Raw genomic sequence first — 17,463 nt, 5'->3', positions numbered from 1 at the left:
AGTAAACACAGACTGCTGTTTCTTCAGACCCGCCAACAGTTCATTCACCTTCTCTCATCTCCGCTGTCCTTGAAAGTTGTCAAATTTGTCGGCATGAAGACTCACAGTGGCGACGAAGGTTATATTCTTTCAGCACTGCAACATTCTCTGAACACACCAAACATACAGCTTTCCCATTCAATTCCGTGATTAAATAGGATGACCATTTTTCTTGGAACACTCTGCACTCTGCGTCCACTTTTCTCTTTTTTGACAGAGACATATTGGGGCAATGAGGGTGCCAAAGCACATAATGTTAAAAGTAGAAGCCGTAATAAATATCGCAGGCAAAACAAAGTAGCTCATTGGCTGCACGTGCTTGACCTACTTGCTCTGCCCCGGTATAAACAGTTTGCTTGCTTAACACAATTGCTATTGCGCCATCCAGTGGACGCAATTGGAACAGCGGTTTATTTTATAGAAAAATTGCAGCGCATTTTTATACTTTAAAAATCTTTTTTAATCATCTCGCGGGCCGGATTAAACCCGTTTGCGGGCCTGATCCGGCCCGCGGGCCGTACGTTTGACACCCCTGGTCTAGATCAACTAGCCCATGTCAGCTGAAGTTTTTTAGCTAGGTTGGTTAGCCCATAGATTTTGTTGCAATGTTTGAGTCACTCAAATATCACATGAATACACATTAGACATGTATAGAATTACAGGAAATGGGCTTTAAACCTGCAAAATGTGCAAGGGGTGTGAACAGTGCTTGTGCCGATAGAAATAGACATTGGGCGCATGCACGGAGGCGGAGCGGAATGTTCCATTGCTGGAAGGGGGGCCTGAGTGAAAAGGTTTAGGAACCCCTGCCCTACCGCATCAACCCCTACGCCCCAACAGAGCTCAGGAGTGCATGTTTATGTTTTAAACATTATCGGTGCATCCCAAATGAAAGTAGCTTCCGATCCACATAATTCTTTGTCTGTACTGATGTGAAGAACGGAACAGGTAGAACCAAATACTCCCAGGTGATATCCGACCACCAGTGAGTTACATCCGACCACCATATTGCCTTCACCATAAGCAAACAAGAAAAATGCACATTCAGAGGCAGCGTTTCTCGTGGCCAGGGATTTTAATGCAGGGAAACTGACATCCGTTTTACCTTGTTACCAGCATGTCATATGTGCAACTAGAGGTGACAAACCTCTAGATCACTTTCACTCCACACAAAGAAATGCATACAAGGCCCTCCCCCGCCATTCCTTTGGCAAATCAGACCATAACTCTATCCTCCTACTTCAAACTTACAAGCAAAAAGTCAAATAGGATGTACCAGTGACACGTTCAATACGGAAATGGTCCGATGAAGCGGTGCTAAGCTACAGGACTGTTCCGCTAGCAAAGACTGGAATATGTTTCGGGATTCATCCAATAACATTGAGGAGTTTACCACATCAGTCACCGGCTTCATTAATATGTGCATTGACGATGTCATCCCCACAGTGACCGTAAGTACGTATGTATATACCGCAATCAAAAGCCATGGATTACAGGCAATATCCGCACTGAGCCAAAAGCTAGCTGACGCTTTCAAGGACACTAATCCGGACGCTTCTAAGAAATCCTGCTAAGACCTACGACAAGCCTTCAAACAGGCAAAGCATCAATACAGGACTAACATCGAATCATACTACGCCGGCTGACGCTTGACGAATGTGGCAGGGCATGCAAACTATCAATGATTACAAAGGGAAACCCAGCCGCGAGCCACCCAGCCGTGAGCTGCCAGCAACGCGAGCCTACCAGACGAGCTAAATTCCTTCTATGCTCGCGTCAAGGCAAGTAACACTGAACCATGAATGATAGCACCAGCTGTTCCGGAAAACTGTGAGATCTGTTCCATCAGCCTTATTAACCGATGTGAATAAGACCTTTAAACAGGTTAACATTCGCAAGGCTGCGGGCCAGATGGAATTCAGGATGAGTACTCAGAGCATGCACTGACCAGCTGGCAAGTGTCTTCAATGACATTATCCCTGACCCGGTCTGTAATACCAACTTGTTTCAAGCAGACCACCATAGTCCCCGTGCCCAAGAACACCAAGGAAAATGACTATCGCCCGGTAGCGCTCAAATCTAAAGCCATGAAATGCTTTGAAAGGCAGGTCATAGGTCAAATCAACACCATCATCCCAGACACCCTGGACCCACTCCAATTCACATACCACACAGCCCTCACCCACCAGGACCAAATGAATACCACCTGTGTTTATTGATTCATGTCGTAAACTGCCATTCCTTACCTGACAAAGCCGATGGCCTGGACCCGGGCAGCGAGGACAGCTTGGGTGGGCATCATGAGGGAGGGCTTGCCACTTTCCCCTTTGCTCATCATGAGGATCACATAGAGGACTCTGTGGAACACCCGGCGCAGAGACTGGGGAGACAAGTCAATTCAACTTTACTATTCAACAACAAAGAACCAGAGCTTAAACTCATTACGGTAGTAAGTCTGTACCAATGCAGATAGCAGACAGATAGCAATGTTTTGACCAAGAAAGTTGTGTTGTAGATGTATTTTCCTCAATACCACTTTCTCATCCCCATGATTGGAGGAGCAGAGTAACCACAATCCGTAATAGGCCAACTCAGGCATTGTCCTCATGTCATCGATATCCCTGGACACAGATCAATAACGTTTTTTACAAAATAAACAGAGTAAATAAATAAATGAAAAATCATGTTGAAAATATTCAAGTTCACAAAGAATAATAGATTGTGTGTATGTCTGTGTACTTACTGTCCAGCACCAAAGGTCAATTCTCCAATAACAGGCTCAAAGTTAGTCAGCTTGGCGAACATCTAAAGTTGACAAAGAAGATTCAGTTTTGAATGGTGTCACTGCTCAACATTTCAATAGACAGCGAGGTCAAAACCACCTAGCCTATAGATACCAGCACTATCCAGCAGTACCTGTACACAGTTGTCTGCACTCTGTGGCTCGTCCTTCAAGGGAAACTTTAGGAGGAGCCGGAGGAGGCTTTTCACCAGGAGGACGACTCCCTCTCTGATCTTCAGGAGGTCCTGGGGAGACAAATGGACCTCCTCCTCCTGTTCCTCATCCTCATCTACTTCCATCTGTTGAGTGAGAGACAAAGACACTTTAGAATTAACAAGATGAGTAACCTTGGCAAAATTGAAAGATCTTTGAGATTTGATCAGTGTCATTATACAAGATTGTGTAAGATAAGACAGCCCCAAGTATGAAAACAGAGAAATGCCTGGACATAAAGGCAATGGAGTATTTCCAGTGTATCTGTGACAAACCTCGTCATTGTCCTTGTCTTTCCTGTGAGGTTTGGACCGTTTCCCGTCAGCCTGAGAACTCTTCAGGGAGTCTTTCTTGCGCTTCTTGACCAAGCTCTGGGGCCAACAGTTGCTCACGGTGTTCAAGCAAGTGTCGAAGAGGATTTGGTGGAACACTTTGTTGACCACACTACCTGTGGAAGACAAACAGAAAGGCAAGACCAATAGACAGACCGGAGTAAACACACATTCACAGAGTAACCTCCAGCACACAGGAAATTATTTTCACCTGTCCACATTAGGTCCTAATCAAACATGGTTCTGAATTTTACTTAGTACAGAACATACCTGGGATTCCCAGTAGCAGTACGTAGAGGGAGGATGCCTGAAGAGCGCTTATCCTTTGCTCAACGCTGGCTGTTTTGGACTTCCCTCCCAGGACAAAGTACGACAGCACCGCCACAAGTGACTTGACAGAGACCCCATTGTCACCGAACACTGTCCAGACACTCTAAAAATACAATCACGGAATCAGGGGGATGATATATCGTCAGGACTACCGGGCATGATGACACCTTGCTGTCCCCAGTCCGCCTGGCCTTGCTGCTATTCCAGTTTCAACTGTTCTGCCTGCGGTTACGAAACCCCTACCTGTCCCAGACCTGCTGTTTTCAACTCTTAATGATCGGCTATGAAAAGCCAACTGAGAGACCTGAGCCCTAGGACCATACGTTGGGACTACCGGCCGTGGTGACTCCTTGCTGTCCCCAGTCCGCCTGGCCTTGCTGCTATTCCAGTTTCAACTGTTCTGCCTGCGGTTATGGAACCCCTACCTGTCCCAGACCTGCTGTTTTCAACTCTTAATGATCGGCTATGAAAAGCCAACTGAGATTTATTCCTGATTATTATTTGACCATGCTTGTCACTTATGAACATTTTTGAACATCTTGGCATGGTTCTGTTATAATCTTCACCCGGCACAGCCAGAAGAGGACTGGCCACCCCTCATAGCCTGGTTCCTCTCTAGGTTTCTTCCTAGGTTTTCGCCTTTCTAGGGAGTTTTTCCTAGCCACCGTGCTTCTACACCTGCATTACTAGCTGTTTGGGGTTTTAGGCTGGGTTTCTGTACAGCACTTCGAGATATTAGCTGATGTAAGAAGGGCTATATAAAATAAAATTGATTGATTGATTGATGATGAATCAGAGTACATTCTATGGATTGCTTCTCTGTAACCGAAAAGTTCCCAACTTTCAATTCAAACCCATCTGTAAATTATCATAATCATTCAGTGTTTCCCCTATACGCATTTAGCAGTGGCGCACCGCGCTGCTAAATCGTGGCCTCCACTGCACCATTTTTTATTATAATGTAGATGTACACCCCACTGTTTGCAGTAACTTCTTTGTTGTTGTAATATCCCAAATGGACCTGGCAGTTTCAACATTACAATTACAGCTTTAAAGGAGTATGCTACAAGTACTTGACGTTAGGGACAGCTAAACAGAAAAGACAATGCAATTTGCAAGCTAAACTCTTTTACTAAAACAGTTCTTACTTGTGATGTGCCATCAGTTCCTACAGTGGACACCTCAGTGTCCATCATATAGGGTAGCAGGTGCCTGTACAACATTTTGAAATCCTTGGATCCATTTTTTATGACAATGGCAGCATCCAGTGGTTCAGTTTCAGTGAATTCAAAATCCCACACAGCATCAACCCAACCTGCACAAAAAAGACCAATGAATATTAGTTTCAACTCTTTACTTGACCCCAAACTCTGAACAATGAATGCAAGACTGACTTGACATGATAATAATCAGCTAGCTATCATGGGGCGATTCCACGGCAGCTGGAGCGTAAAATGTTTTTGGCATCTCAGATTGTTCTGGCAATGCTCACATAGGAACTTCAAATGGGAGACAGGACGTTTGACATGCTTTTAAAATGTGTATTAAAAAACACTTCATAAAATCATGAATAAAGTGGCAATTTTTGGCAATTTTTAGACTTATGCATGCCTCCTGTAAGTCCTTATGATCCGTGAACAGTACATGATGCAGACAACATCTTGGTCATCATACTCCTTATAGTGTACTCTAACATATGGAGTATGTCTACTCTAGAGTCTGAAATACACATTCACATTAATTTATTCAACATTTAAAAAAGTCATATGAATATCTCAAACTACCCTTTTTGATTTTGTTTATTTTAAGACGTATTGTTTTGAACAATATATACGCTCTCTGCTAAATCTAAAGTTCTGATCAATTTTATGAGCACCACCAACACAGTGAATGGTAAATGGATTCTAAGGGAACTCCCCCTGCTGGTGATTTGCTGAATGTGCAATTCTAAAGGAGGGCTGTGATTGGATGATGACCTATAATGTCAATTTCTATGTATAAAATAGGTCATACCATTATAAGTACCAGAGAGCCCACTCTAGAAATTGTATGCGTTTGAAGAGTATATTGTTTCAAACAATATGTCTAAAAACAAGCTAAATCAAAAAGGGTAGTTGAGATAGTCATATGAATAGTTTGAATGTTGAAGAAATTAATGTGAAAATGTGTATTTCAGAATCTAGACATAATCCATATGTTAGAGCACAGTGCACACTATACGGAGTATAACGATGACACAAATATGTTGTCTGTATCATGTACGGCTTACAGATCATAGGGTCTTACAGGAGGCATGTACTATATGTCTAAAAAGGGCCTAAAATGGTCATTCATGATTTTCTCAAAAATGGTTTGTGATACAAACGCAAAAATCATTTCAAATATGCTTCCTTCAATGAAGTTTTGCTAAATGACGTAAATGTAAATGAAGTTTCTATGTGAGAATTGCCAGAACAAGAATCTGAGATAAAGTTACCCCGCTGGCATGGAATCGCCCTATACTATTACTAAGTGACATAGGCACTTGCAATCATCTAACAATTTGCATTACATTCAGAAGTCACAAACATCAGTAAAGTTACCTATAAAACATCGATTTAGATGAGAAATCAGAAAAATGTTAGCGTTAGATCATGAGTAGGCCTAACGTTACTGTATTTAAAACACCGCTTATTCTTAGGCCTAACGTTACATCATGATGATACTTTGTCAAGTCATCAGTGTTGTAGGTAAATGTGAGATAATTATATTATGTGAATGTTGTGAGATAATTATATTAGGTAAACCCTCTAACTATTTTTTATTTGTTATGTTCCTCAAAATAAAATGCCAGAGTTTGACATTTATTTTTAAATTCTGAAATGTTCAAGTGAATTTGGCAAGTAACAAATGGAACTGCACGGTCACAGTGTTATTATAACAATAAAATGTAACTAACTAAGTAGATCAAATCTGCCATAATAGTCTTGGTGAAGTGTTATATAAGTTCACATCATTGAAGTTGGTGAGATTTAACATATTAGGAGCTAACAGTAGCTAGCTGGTTAGCAAAACAAGCTAGCTAGCAAATCAAAACAGGCATAACAACACACGTCACGTCAGGCGTTCACGCTAGCGGTAGCTAACTAGCATCGGTTTTCTTGCAATTTAGCACAGCTAATTCGTTAAAATATCAATAATATAAGCAAGCCAATTGTTATTTTCCGTACTAATTCTATAAACCTATTCATTGAAACGAGGACTTACCTCCGGAGACTTCACTCAATTTCAGAAAATCTAGTGCCTGTATTAACTCCATCTTTCTTTGAATAAACCCGCCAACTCCTCTGCAAGCGCGCCGCTGCGCGCGCTTGATTTACATAATCTTCGGTTGTATTTCCGACAGACATTTTGCGTCGAAATTGCGCAGAATCTGACGCTGACAGCTCTGGCTGACATATCTATTTTTATAAACTGGGTGGTTTGAGACCTGAATGCTGATTGGCTGACAGCCGTGGTACATCAGACCGTATACCCCGGGTATGACAAAACATGTATTTTTACTGCTCTAATTACGTTGGTAACCAGTTCATAATAGCAATAAGGCACCTCTGGTTTTTGTGGTAATGGTATTGATGTGAGCCATGACCAGCCTTTCAAAGCACTTCATGGCTACAGACGTGAGTGCTACGGGTCTGTAGTCATTAAGGCAGGTTACCTTAGTGTTCTTGGGCACAGGGACTATGGTGGTCTGCTTGAAACATGTTGGTATTACAGACTCAGTCAGGGACAGGTTGAAAATGTCAGTGAAGACACTTGCAAATTAGTCAGGGCATGCTCGGATTACACCTCCTGGTAATCCATCTGGCCCTGCGGCCTTGTGAATGTTGACCTGTTTAAAGGTCTTATTCACATCGGCTACGGAGAGCATGATCACACAGTCGTCCGGAACAGCTGATGCTCTCATGCATGCTTCAGTGTTGCTTGCCTCGAAGCGAGCATATAAGTAATTTAGCTCATCTGGTAGGCTCATGTCAGTGGGCAGCTCGAGGCTGTGCTTCCCTTTGTAGTCTGTATTAGTTTGCAAGCCCTGCCACATTCGACGAGCATCGGAGCCGGTGTAGTACAATTCAATCTTAGTCCTGTATTGACGCTTTATCCCACCATTATCCCAGAAACCCTAGACCCACTGCAATTTGCATACCGCCCCAACAGATCCACAGATGATGCAATCTCTATTGCACTCCACACTGCCTTTCCCACCTGGACAAAAGGAACTCCTACGTGAGAATGCTATTCATTGACTACAGCTCAGCGTTCAACACCAAAGTGCCCTCAAAGCTCATCACAAAGCTAAGGACCCTCCCTCTGCAACTGGATCCTGGACTTCCTGACGGGCCGCCCCCAGGTGGTAAGGGTAGGTAACAACACATCTGCCACGCTGATCCTCAACACAGGGACCCCTCAGGGGTGCGTGCTCAGTCCCCTGCTGTACTCCCTGTTCACCCATGACTGCATGGCCAGGCACGACTCCAACACCATCATTAAGTTTGCCGACAACACAACAGTGGTAGGCCTGATCACCGACAACGATGAGACACCCTATAGGAAGGAGGTCAGAGACCTGGCCATGTGGTGCCAGGATAACAACCTCTCCCTCAACGTGATCAAGACAAAGGAAATGATTGTGGACTACAGGAAAAGGAGGACCGAACACGCCCCCATTCTCATCAACGGGGCTGTAGTAGAGCAGGTTGAGAGCTTCAAGTTTCTTGGTGTCCACATCACCAACAAACTGTCATGGTCCAAACACACCAAGACAGTCGTGAAGAGGGCACGACAAAGCCTATTCCCCCTCAGGAGACTGAAAAGATTTGGCATGGGTTCTCAGATCCTCAAAAAGTTATACAGCTGCACCATCGAGAGCATCCTGATTGGTTGCATCAATGCCTGGTATGGCAACTGCTCGGCCTCCGACCGCAACGCAATACAGAGGGTAGTGCGTATGGCCCCGTACAACACTGGGGCAAAGCTTCCTGCCATCCAGGACCTCTATACCAGGCGGTGTCAGAGGAAGGCCCTAAAAATGGTTCGACTCCAGCCACCCTAGCCATAGACTGTTCTCTCTTCTACCACACGGCAAGTGGTACCGGAGCGCCAAGTCTAGGTCCAAAAGGCTTCATAACAGCTTCTACCCCCAAGCCGTAAGACTCCTGAACAGCTAATCAAATGGCAACCCAGACTATTTGCATTGTTTCATTTAGCCACATATAGAATATAATAATTTTTCTTGACATATGTGGTTCCTTTCTTCAAGCTATAATGGATAATAAATACATTAATTGAGCAAGGGGGTCAGGAAAAACACAAGAATTTCAATGAACCAAAATTAACACATTTGAAAATGTCAATATTTCTCTATGATCTGATATGGTATCAGTGTGAAGTTGGCTATAGCTATCCAAAATGATTTGGACATTTCTATCTGTAGAAAATCGGAATTTCAATGCACACTGCACTGATCCTGAGCCTGCATTTACACGCATGCGCATTTAACGAGGAAGCGCTACAGTGGGCATTGCTATACTGCTGTAATTAGAAACATTCAACTATCGCCCCATTTAGTTTCGCATCATAGGACAGCACAATCTAAATTCCGGGGGAAATCACTCGTAGGAAGCATTTGGAATACAGTAACGTAAGAGTTTTGTTGTACATGTAGAATCTACAAAGGCTTGTTGAAAAAAGTATAGGCTCTGAAACAAGGTCCAGTGATGAGTTTCTTTAGTTTTGGCCAAAGTGCAGAAATCGATATAGTTTTGAATGACGCCGAGACAAGAAAAAAAGCTGAGCATAAGACCGAGGATGGGAAAAAGGACAAATATTTTCTGTTATTTGATGGCGAGACAGTATCTGGAAAAGTCAACGTAACACTTAAGAATCCAGGGAAAAGACTCGAGCACCAAGGCATCAAAATCGAGTTTATTGGGCAGATTGGTAAGTGTGTGACACAGCAGGCCTGTCTTTGGGTTGTCACTACCAAAATAACTAAATAAGCTACAGAATTATCCATGGCGCAAAAATGAATTTACTTCGATTAAGAAGTCTCTATTCATGATGTTGTCATCCTAATGAATTGTCAAGCTGATTAAATTAACTATCTGTGTCGATTGATTGATCAATGTTGCAACTGTAGCTCGACCCAGACCCAAATCGTCTGACATTTATGTGCCCGTTGAGAGATAAATGCATGTTATCACCAGCTGGCCTTTGGCTTGCTTTGAGGATGTTACAATTGATATAAAACGTTTTAGTCGATGAGTGAAGCATTAAGCCATGCCATGCTCATTTGGCTATTCACTGCACGCTGCTTGGGCACGGGTTAAAACGTAGTGACCTGTGGTTGGCTGTGATATAAGTGATCAACAGAAGCACTATTGTGCCACAGAAACTCTCCTACAGTAGATTAGTTATCTGCCTGGTCAGAAGTTCAGAGATGTGTGAGAATCATGATACTAACTTCACCTGTCAGTTACACTTGAACTTAATTGTAGGCCTATATCATAGGTCCTTTATAGTTACATTGTAATAAACGTTATTACACACTTGTAAGATGCAAATCAAATCAAATCAAATTTTATTGGTCACATGCGCCGAATACAACAGGTGCAGACATTACAGTGAAATGCTTACTTACAGCCCTTAACCAACAGTGCATTTATTTTAAACAAAAAAGTAAGAATAAAACAACAACAAAAAAGTGTTGAGAAAAAAAGAGCAGAAGTAAAAATAAAGTGACAGTAGGGAGGCTATATATACAATAGAATAAAGTGACAGTAGGGAGGCTTTATATACAGGGGGGTACCGTTGCATAGTCAATGTGCGGGGGCACCGGCTAGTTGAGGTAGTTGAGGTAATATGTACATGTGGGTAGAGTTAAAGTGACTATGCATAAATACTTAACAGAGTAGCAGCAGCGTAAAAAGTATGGGGTGGGGGGGCAGTGCAAATAGTCCGGGTAGCCATGATTAGCTGTTCAGGAGTCTTATGGCTTGGGGGTAGAAGCTGTTGAGAAGTCTTTTGGACCTAGACTTGGCACTCCGGTACCGCTTGCCGTGCGGTAGCAGAGAGAACAGTCTATGACTAGGGTGACTGGAGTCTTTGACAATTTTGAGGGCCTTCCTCTGACACCGCCTGGTATAGAGGTCCTGGATGGCAGGGAGCTTTGCCCCTGTGATGTACTGGGCCGTACGCACTACCCTCTGTAGTGCCTTGCGGTCAGAGGCCAAGCAGTTGCCATACCAGGCGGTGATGCAACCAGTCAGGATGCTCTCGATGGTGCAGCTGTAGAATTTTTTGAGGATCTGAGGACCCATGCCAAATCTTTTTAGTCTCCTGAGGGGGAATAGTAACCAGTAGTCATTTGTAGCATTACCTTGAATCTATTTACACTATATGTAATGCCTTTTAAAGGGATAGAAAGTCATCTGTAAACTGTTCTAGATTCTCTTTCACCATTGAAAACTGGTGACACTAACAACCATTTCTCTCTTGTCAGAGCTGTACTACGACAGGGGAAACCACCATGAGTTTGTGTCTCTGGTTAAAGACTTGGCCAGACCGGGAGAGCTAACGCAGTCCCAGACCTTCGACTTTGAGTTCACACACGTGGAGAAACCATATGAGTCCTACACAGGCCAGAATGTCAAATTACGGTAAGCAAGTAGCTGGCAACAAACCATGCATGAACCATTTGGTGCACAACATTATAGGTCAAAATCAATTACCCTCACACACAATTTGAGTTCCATCACTAAATGCGATTTCACTGGTATTTCTATCGCCTAGTAATAAATGCATTATAGTTGTTATCTATAAGGAAATAGAAACAGAAATAATAGAATCTGAAAATAGAGATAGATTGGAGCCCAGTCTAGAGAATTGCCATTTCCGATGTCTCCAGTAGAGTGTATATCTACAGTAGCTTAACTTCTGTACATATGTCAAATATGTTAACTTGAGAGTATAATTTGTCTTTAGAGTGAAGTGCAAATACAGTTATATCAAAGCACAGACTTCACGTGATTTCTACTATGTCTCACCAGCTATTTGTGGTCTTTATGGGTAGAATTTGACTCCTATCAGCGTTATTGGAGACTTTCTGAATTGTTCTTTGTGCATCATACATTGATACCCAATAAGTAGATGAGTTGATTTTCTGGCTCTTCTCTTTCATATTTCAGCTACTTTCTGAGGGCAACGATAAGCCGGAGACTGAACGACATCAGTAAAGAGATGGACATTGTCGTGCACACGCTCAGCACATACCCAGAACTCAACTCGTCGATCAAGATGGAAGTGGGAATCGAAGACTGTCTACACATTGAGTTTGAGTACAACAAGTCCAAGTATGACTCTGTTACCATGGTTTATCATATTTGAAAAAATTGATTGGAAGGCTTGCGATATTCCTGTTTTTGAATGGTGAGATAGCAGAGCTTTAGTGATGTCAAACTTAAGTCTCCCTGGTTCAACTTCCCTAAACCCCTATGCTAATAGCGTGTTTATATTTTGTATTTATTATGGATCCCCATTAGCTGCTGCCAAGGCAGCAGCTACTCTTCCTGGTGTCCAGCAAAATTAAGGCAGTTATACAATTTTAAAAACATTACAATACATTCACAGATTTCACAACACACTGTGTGCTCTCAGGCCCCTATTCCACCACCACCACATATCTACAGTACAAAATCCATGTGTACGTGTGTGAATAGTGCGTATGTTATCGTGTGTGTGTATGCATGTGTTTGTGCCTATGTTTGTGTTGCTTCACGGTCCCGCTGTTCCATAAGGTGTATTTTTATCTGTTTTTTAAATCTAATTGTACTGCTTGCATCAGTTATTTGATGTGGAATAGAGTTCCATGCAGTCATGGCTCTATGTACAGTGAGGGAAAAAAGTATTTGATCCCCTGCTGATTTTGTACGTTTGCCCACTGACAAAGACATGATCAGTCTATAATTTTAATGGTAGGTTTATTTGAACAGTGAGAGACAGAATAACAACAACAAAATTCAGAAAAACGCATGTCAAAAATGTTATAAATTTATTTGCATTTTAATGAGGGAAATAAGTATTTGACCCCCTCTCAATCAGAAAGATGTCTGGCTCCCAGGTGTCTTTTATACAGGTAACAAGCTGAGATTAGGAGCACACTCTCCAGACCTTAATCCCATAGAAAATCTGTGGAGGGAGCTGAAGGTTCGAGTTGCCAAACGTCAGCCTCGAAACCTTAATGACTTGGACAAGATCTGCAAAGAGGAGTGGGACAAAATCCCTCCTGAGATGTGTGCAAACCTGGTGGCCAACTACAAGAAAGTCTGACCTTTGTGATTGCCAACAAGGGTTTTGCCACCAAGTACTAAGTCATGTTTTGCAGAGGGGTCAAATACTTATTTCCCTCATTAAAATGCAAATACATTTATAACATTTTTGACATGCGTTTTTCTGGATTTTGTTGTTGTTATTCTGTCTCTCACTGTTCAAATAAACCTGCCATTAAAATTATAGATTGATCATGTCTTTGTCAGTGGGCAAACGTACAAAATCAGCAGGGGATCAAATACTTTTTTTCCCTCACTGTAGTACTGTGCGCCTCCCATAGTCTGTTCTGGACTTGGGGACTGTGAAGAGACCTCTTGTGGCATGTCTTGTGTGGTATGCATGGGTGTCCGAGCTGTGCGCCAGTAGTTCAAACAGACAGCTCGGTGCATTCAACATGTCAATACCTCTCATAAATACAAGTAGAGATAAAGTCAATCTCTCCTCCACTTTGAGCAGGAGAGATTGACATGCATATTATTGATGTTAGCTCTCTGTGTATATCCAAGGGCCAGCCGTGCTGCCCTGTTCTAAGCCAATTGCAATTTTCCTAAGTCCCTTTTTGTGGCACCTGACCACACGACTGAACAGTAGTCCAGGTGCGACAAAACTAGGGCCTGTAGGACCTGCCTTGTTGATAGTGCTGTAGTGCTGTATCATATGATTTGTGAGGAAAAACCATCTGAATGTAATAGGACATTTGAAGTAGCTTATGTCACAAATTAAACAGTGACCAGTTTGAGTGAAACATTGTCAAAGTACTTGTTATGACAACTTCTGTCATTACTGTTTATTAGCATTTGATGAAAGTGGCTAGTTAATCAAAACCAAAATGTGGATTTCGGTCTCTCCTTGTCCATAGACTGCTTTCAAGGTAAGGAAACCAATACCTAAATATGTAATCTAAACAGTCCATTTAACTGTTAACTGTCCCTTTAATGCAGATACCACCTAAAAGATGTAATCGTGGGGAAGATTTACTTCCTGTTGGTACGGATCAAGATCAGACACATGGAGATTGACATCATCAAGCGAGAAACGACTGGCACAGGCCCAAATGTGTACCATGAGAACGACACCATAGCCAAGTACGAGATTATGGACGGAGCACCAGTGAGAGGTAAGTGGCATCGACAACCAGTGGAGGCTGGTGGAAGGAGAAATCAGAGGAAGGGCTCATTCTAATGGTTGGAATGGAACTATATGTTTGATAGTTTTCCATTCACTTTATTCCAGCCATTACAATGAGCCCATCCTGTGGTTTCTCTTTTTACTAGCCTCCACACTGTATTTACACAAACAATGGGCATGGGACGTGGACTGAAAACGTCTGACAAAAACATATATTTTACAATGAACTATCACTTTAATAGTATGGCTTTTGTCTTTCAGGGGAGTCCATCCCTATCCGACTATTCCTGGCTGGCTATGAGATGACTCCTACAATGAGGGACATCAACAAGAAGTACTCTGTGCGGTACTACCTCAACCTGGTGCTCATAGACGAGGAGGAGAGGCGTTACTTCAAACAGCAGGTACATGCAGACACACAGTAGAGACAGTAAAAACAGTAAACACATGGTAGAGATAGAATGGCAGGTATGTAGGTGCTGTTGTTCTATTTGATCTAATTGGTGACTAATTTCTGGTTCATATCAATGGTCAAGGTCAGCACATTGTTCATTTCAACTCTGTGTATGAGTGCTGTGTAACAGTAGGGCTGTAACAATACATTGATTTGTATTGTGGATGTAAAGAAAGGACACCAAATAGAGGTCCTATCATACCTGTATCACACCATACTGAATTGTAACATGAGGTGTACACCACTACAAGTAGGTTGTGTGTTAGTGAGTGCAGTAGTTAAACTGGGATGTGTTCATTAGCGCAACGGAAAATAACAATGAACATTCTTATTGGACAAGTCCAGGTAGTCTCTCCCTGTTTCATTCTGTTTTTGTCAGTTTGGTGCCTAATTAACACTGCTCTGTTTTATTGCCTTGTTCTAGGAGATCACTCTGTGGAGGAAGGGGGACATAGTGAGGAAGAGCATGTCCCACCAAGCGGCCATCGCCTCGCAGCGCTTCGAGGGCTCGTCCAGTGCAGAGAAAGCCCTTGCTCAGGCCCAGGCTAAGGAACAGGAAGAGGAACAGTAAAACTCCAGAATAGCCTACACTCCATCGCTTTGTACAGGTGTGTGTGTGTACAGTATGTGTGTGAGTGTGCGATGTAGTGTACATGTCTGTGAATCTATGAATGTGAGAAAGAATGCATGTGTTTTTTCACTGCATCTATGAATGTCTGTGTGTTTGTCAGAGCATCTATGAATGTGAGCATGTGTGTGTTGATGTTCAATATGTGAACATCAGCCATCTTAGGCATATATTTCTACCCTCGCCCCTTTCAATGTCACCATCTCACCACAAACACAGATGATGGCACTTTCTCCAACAACTGCAACTGAAAAGGGATGACACATTTCACTTCATAATTCAATGTTTGAAGAAATAAGGCATTCTCGTGGTATATTTTATTAACTTTTAGCCAGGTTTTTCTGCTGTACTGATATTGATTTCTTAACTCGAAGCAATGGTGAAAACAGCTGCTGTTGAGATAGCTTCCTTTAGGCATCTCTTAATTAATATTTGTCTTTGGCGGTTGGACTCAATGGACATGCAAGACCTCTTAAGTCCTGGTTACACCTTGCATTAACATGTGGTCGTCATCCGATCAAGATGATCAAATCACTATCTGATCAAGGTCTGTTCCGTCGACACAAAAATGTGTCTCTTATCCGTCCACTGTATGTAGACACTGGATGCATGTTAGCGCAAGGTATAAAGGTGGCTTTAGAATCAGATAAAATGCTAAATGTTTTTTTATCGAGCAAAATGTCATGCAAATGTAAATGCACAACTGCTTAGGGAAAATTACGTTTGAATTGTCAACTATCAACATTGCATTCCATTCCATCATCAAAAATAACATTCCATTCCAAGCTTTGTGTCATTATCGGTAGATGTAAACATAAATGTTTTATTTTTTAACAGGATATTTTTTATGTATTTGATCTTTTACCAACATTATACATGTTCTGGGTTCATCTATCTGTTAGAAATGTAAGCCAGGTGGCTTATGTCCATTAACATAGGCCAAGTTTGTTTTGCATGGCCCAGTGTGGTGACACTGATAGTTTCTTGGAACTAATGGCTTCCACGGTTGTGGCTAGATGGAGAATTAACGTAGCAGGTTAGGATAATTAACGTAGCAGGTTAGGAGAATTAACATGGCAGGTAATAATAATTAATGTAGCAGGTTAGGAGAATTAGGTTAAGGTTAGGAAAAGGGTTAGGCTTAGCTAAAATGTACTCCATCTTACCGTAGAAGCCATCAGTTCCGAGAAATCATCAGTATACCATGCCGGTTCCCTGGGTAGGCAGGGTTTTCTCATTTTAGACCATTCAATTGGTCCTAGTGAAATCTCCACCCACTCAAATCTAACTTACCCACTGCCACTGCTGCTAATACAAGTGAGGCAGATTTTGGTGTAACCTTTCCAACCTATGAACTGGATATAAGATCAATTTAATACCATAATTATTTATTTGCACTAGATCCAAATTATGCGAAATCAGTCTGTTTTCTGTCAGTAATTGGTTTGAAAAGTACATAGAAAACATTGCCAGCATTGGATGACTTTGTGCCTAAGGGTTAATTGCCAAATGGCTCTAGTTCAATTCTAGAAACAAAATCACAGCTTGTCTTTCCTGTCATCCAACGATTTTACACCAGGTAGATGACTTCCGGTGTGAATGCACTGAAGTCCTCATAACTTGTGCCTTCACTGTAGGGGCTCAGTGTAATTTTGATTGGAAATAATATGAAGAAACAGATAATGTGTCAGAGTAAGAGTAAATACATTTGTGTCAGAGCAAATAAATTTGAAAACATTTTTAAAAAAACTGTTTTTGCTTTGTCATTATAGGGTATTGTGTAGATTGATGAGGATAAAACAAATTTAATCAATTTTAGAATAAGGCTGTAATGTAACATAATGTGGAGAAAGTGAAGGGGTCTGAATACTTTCCAAATGCACTGTATTATGCTCTTTAACTAGACTTTGGGCTAGATTCAATCAGATCGCACTAGCCGACTTCCACATAGCTGTTGTTTTGACGTGTCGGAGGTGGAACTGGGTTAGAGCTGTCAAATACACAAGCGGCTCCTGGCATTATACCTGTCGCGGAAATTGTCATTGGCTGCACAGAGTCGCATTAGTATAAATCCCATGCAGCCATGTTATGCTTTATCAATGCTAAACAAAGGTTCTTAAACATATTAGAGAATGATGGATTTAATTCAAAATGACTCAAAAGAAAGGTACATTAATCAAACATAAATATACAG

General features: G+C 42.0%; 2 protein-coding genes across 2 annotated transcripts in view; one reads left to right on the top strand and one right to left on the bottom strand.

The window, feature by feature from the left end:
- The window catches only part of ncapd3 (non-SMC condensin II complex, subunit D3), a 40,566-nt gene extending 33,562 nt beyond the window's left edge, over positions 1 to 7,004 (bottom strand). Inside the window, exons 1-8 of the mRNA XM_084178106.1 lie at positions 6,943 to 7,004; positions 4,845 to 5,011; positions 3,637 to 3,799; positions 3,310 to 3,482; positions 2,956 to 3,120; positions 2,783 to 2,844; positions 2,573 to 2,660; positions 2,286 to 2,419 (exon numbers count right to left, since the gene is read on the bottom strand). Of these exons, the coding sequence (XP_084034232.1) occupies positions 2,286 to 2,419; positions 2,573 to 2,660; positions 2,783 to 2,844; positions 2,956 to 3,120; positions 3,310 to 3,482; positions 3,637 to 3,799; positions 4,845 to 5,011; positions 6,943 to 6,994 (1,004 nt within the window). The 5' untranslated portion in view covers positions 6,995 to 7,004. The remainder of the gene's footprint in view (positions 1 to 2,285; positions 2,420 to 2,572; positions 2,661 to 2,782; positions 2,845 to 2,955; positions 3,121 to 3,309; positions 3,483 to 3,636; positions 3,800 to 4,844; positions 5,012 to 6,942) is intronic.
- Positions 7,005 to 9,243: 2,239 nt separating this feature from the next.
- On the top strand, positions 9,244 to 17,011 carry LOC311142321 (vacuolar protein sorting-associated protein 26B-like). The gene is made up of 6 exons (XM_084177948.1): positions 9,244 to 9,672; positions 11,234 to 11,390; positions 11,919 to 12,083; positions 14,001 to 14,176; positions 14,449 to 14,591; positions 15,066 to 17,011. Exons 1-6 carry the CDS (start codon positions 9,450 to 9,452, stop codon positions 15,210 to 15,212), a joined length of 1,011 nt encoding a protein of 336 aa, XP_084034074.1. The 5' UTR covers positions 9,244 to 9,449; the 3' UTR covers positions 15,213 to 17,011.
- Positions 17,012 to 17,463: the final 452 nt, after the last annotated feature.

Source organism: Coregonus lavaretus (genome assembly GCF_964263955.1).
Source record: "Coregonus lavaretus genome assembly, chromosome: 15".
NCBI classification, from domain to species: domain Eukaryota; kingdom Metazoa; phylum Chordata; class Actinopteri; order Salmoniformes; family Salmonidae; genus Coregonus; species Coregonus lavaretus.
This window is presented reverse-complemented; position numbering and strand designations above follow the sequence as displayed.